General features: G+C 36.4%; 1 protein-coding gene across 15 annotated transcripts in view; it reads right to left on the reverse strand.

Annotated features, from left to right (window-relative positions):
* The window catches only part of CAPRIN2 (caprin family member 2), a 36,585-nt gene that overhangs the window by 7,621 nt on the left and 26,615 nt on the right, over nt 1-2,349 (reverse strand). For 12 of the 15 annotated variants that reach the window (XM_023738073.1, XM_012557632.2, XM_012557630.2 and 9 more), the window contains one exon: nt 1,220-1,366. The exons of the other annotated variants lie outside the window; for them this stretch is intronic. In XM_023738073.1, the coding sequence (XP_023593841.1) occupies nt 1,220-1,366 (147 nt within the window). The remainder of the gene's footprint in view (nt 1-1,219; nt 1,367-2,349) is intronic. 15 annotated transcript variants of the gene reach the window in all.

A 2,349-nucleotide genomic window follows, 5' to 3' on the forward strand; every position in this document is an offset into this window, starting at 1 on the left:
ATATGAATATTTTCTCTGTAGCCCTCCCACCTCCATATTAAAATCCAAGCTTACTGAGTATAAAGACTTGTCTTTTATTTTATTGCTGTTATCACCAGTAATTAAGAACACTGCCTGGCTCCATAACTACCTGCTGAATTAAATAGATGAGAACCAACCTGAATACGATAGGAGTCAAACAGGCAGAGAAGACAGATAGTTAAGAGCACAATAGGTATTGTGACAATGTATAAGGCAGGCTCAGGGGACTAGTCTGTCAGGTTATACCAGACTTCAAAAGATAACTCAGTGTCAGGCAAAAGAACGTTAGTTTCATTCTGTAACAGACTACTGATTGCTTTTAACTAGAGATACGAAAAGTAAAATCAATGTGGCAATACAGTGTAGGATGGACCAACAGGGAAAATGAGAAAGCAAGGAAACTAAGATGTTCTAACTGGCCAAGCATGAAGTGGTAAGGTTAGTGAATTCGAATGTCTGAATTCACCAGCCTATCTCCCTACTTTGTGCCTGCTTTTCATGACTACCCTTCTGACCCCATCGACCATCATCAGTCCGAAGTACCTGGAGTGGGACATTAAGCACCATCAGGAAAGGTACTTACTGGTTTGCTGAGGTTTTGTTTTTTCTTTAAGATCTGTTTTATACTATTCCATATTTAGAGAATAAATATACAAATCTAGTTGAGACGTTACCTTAAAATTGTTTTAAATCTCAAATTGTAGAGGAATATATAATTCAAAACACCAAACAAATCTAAACAATTCTTCAAGAACCGGCATGAGATCAGGACGAAATGAAGTAAAAGTTTAAAAATGATTTAAGAAGAACACCTTAGTGTTTGTCCTGTATTTCAGTTGTTGGTGCTATGGAACACCACTGCTGTGATATTAGTAATGGTTAGTACATTAGGCTATTTCTAGAAAATTATATTTCTCACCTATCCATTTCATTTATTTAATATGAGTCCCTCAGCTTTGCCTGCTACTATAACAATGCTGTGATAGAATACCCATTCAAAATTCTATATAGGCTGTGGATTTAATACTCTTCTGCCACAAACAGTATTTGTATTTGACAACTGTAAAGTCTACCAACCCAGTAAGTGTATAATAAAAAAGTCAAAACTTTGACATAGTACCCCATGACAGATGTAAGAGAAACAATGTTATTTAACAGGAATAATGAACCACAATTACCATTCACATTTCATACTCACTGCCTGCATGGCTTGAAAGGGTGCTGTGTTAATGGTTACTGAACTACTACTTGCTGGAGGTGACTGGAAGCTCTGTTCAGAGCCCACTGACATGGAAGGATTTGGAGACGCTAATGAAGATGGTTGCTTGCTTGGGGGAACTGCTGCCTGGGGAGGACAAATGCAACGTCAGCCAATCACCTGCCATATAACAAGCAGTTAACTCACACTAAACACCAGACTGTCATAAGTCAGCAAGTTCTACAGGATGACATCTGGACACAGGAATGCAAAAGAATAGCTTTTGCTTACAATTTCAAATCTCATTTGCTGAGGATGCATACCAGTATTTGCTTTGCACAGCTTGCTGACTAAGTGAAAGTCTTACTAATCAGAGTTCAACAGATGAGGGGCTGAACCTTTTATGAGCACCTAATGCTTTTCCAACCCTGCAATGTTATTTTTCAGTTAAGAATCTAATATTATTCCAAATTTATACAACAGAATTGGGCTTAAGAAAAACCTTGGGTTAGCTGCTTAGTAAATATTAATTTTTCCCAATTTTAAAGTCTTATTAGTAAATTCTAAATCACCTACGAAACTCAAGCTAATTTAAATAAGCCTTATCTAAAGGAACAGATTATAAAGTCAAAGGTTTAAAAAGACACCAAAAATCAATCCCAATCAGATTATAAAGCAGACAGCTGTGAGTCCCTTGGTAACAATCACTTCTTAAGATGGGGAACCAAGTAATTTCGGTTTAGACTACGTCAGCATCATAAAAACTAATGTTTATCTATATTTTCTCATTTCCAATAATGAATACATATTCTTGTATAATAGTCAGGGAGAAAAAAACCCCTAAGAGTTGCTCTATTTATCCCAAAAAAATTACCTTACTAATATTTTAGTTTTTTGTAATAAATACATATGCTTGTATAAAAGTTACCAATGGGGTGGGAGACCAGGAGTTGCTAAATTTATCCAAAAATAAATTTTATCTTACAACCTCAAGGATTTGCTCAAACTTAGCAAAAGTTGCCACTTAGGACTGTAACCCAAACCTACTGCCGTCAAGTCAATTCCAACTCACAGCAACCCTATAAGGACAGAGTAGAACAGCCTCATAGGGTTTCCAAGGCTACAGATCT

The sequence above is a fragment of the Trichechus manatus genome, unplaced genomic scaffold (assembly GCF_000243295.1).
Source record: "Trichechus manatus latirostris isolate Lorelei unplaced genomic scaffold, TriManLat1.0 scaffold00112, whole genome shotgun sequence".
NCBI classification, from domain to species: domain Eukaryota; kingdom Metazoa; phylum Chordata; class Mammalia; order Sirenia; family Trichechidae; genus Trichechus; species Trichechus manatus.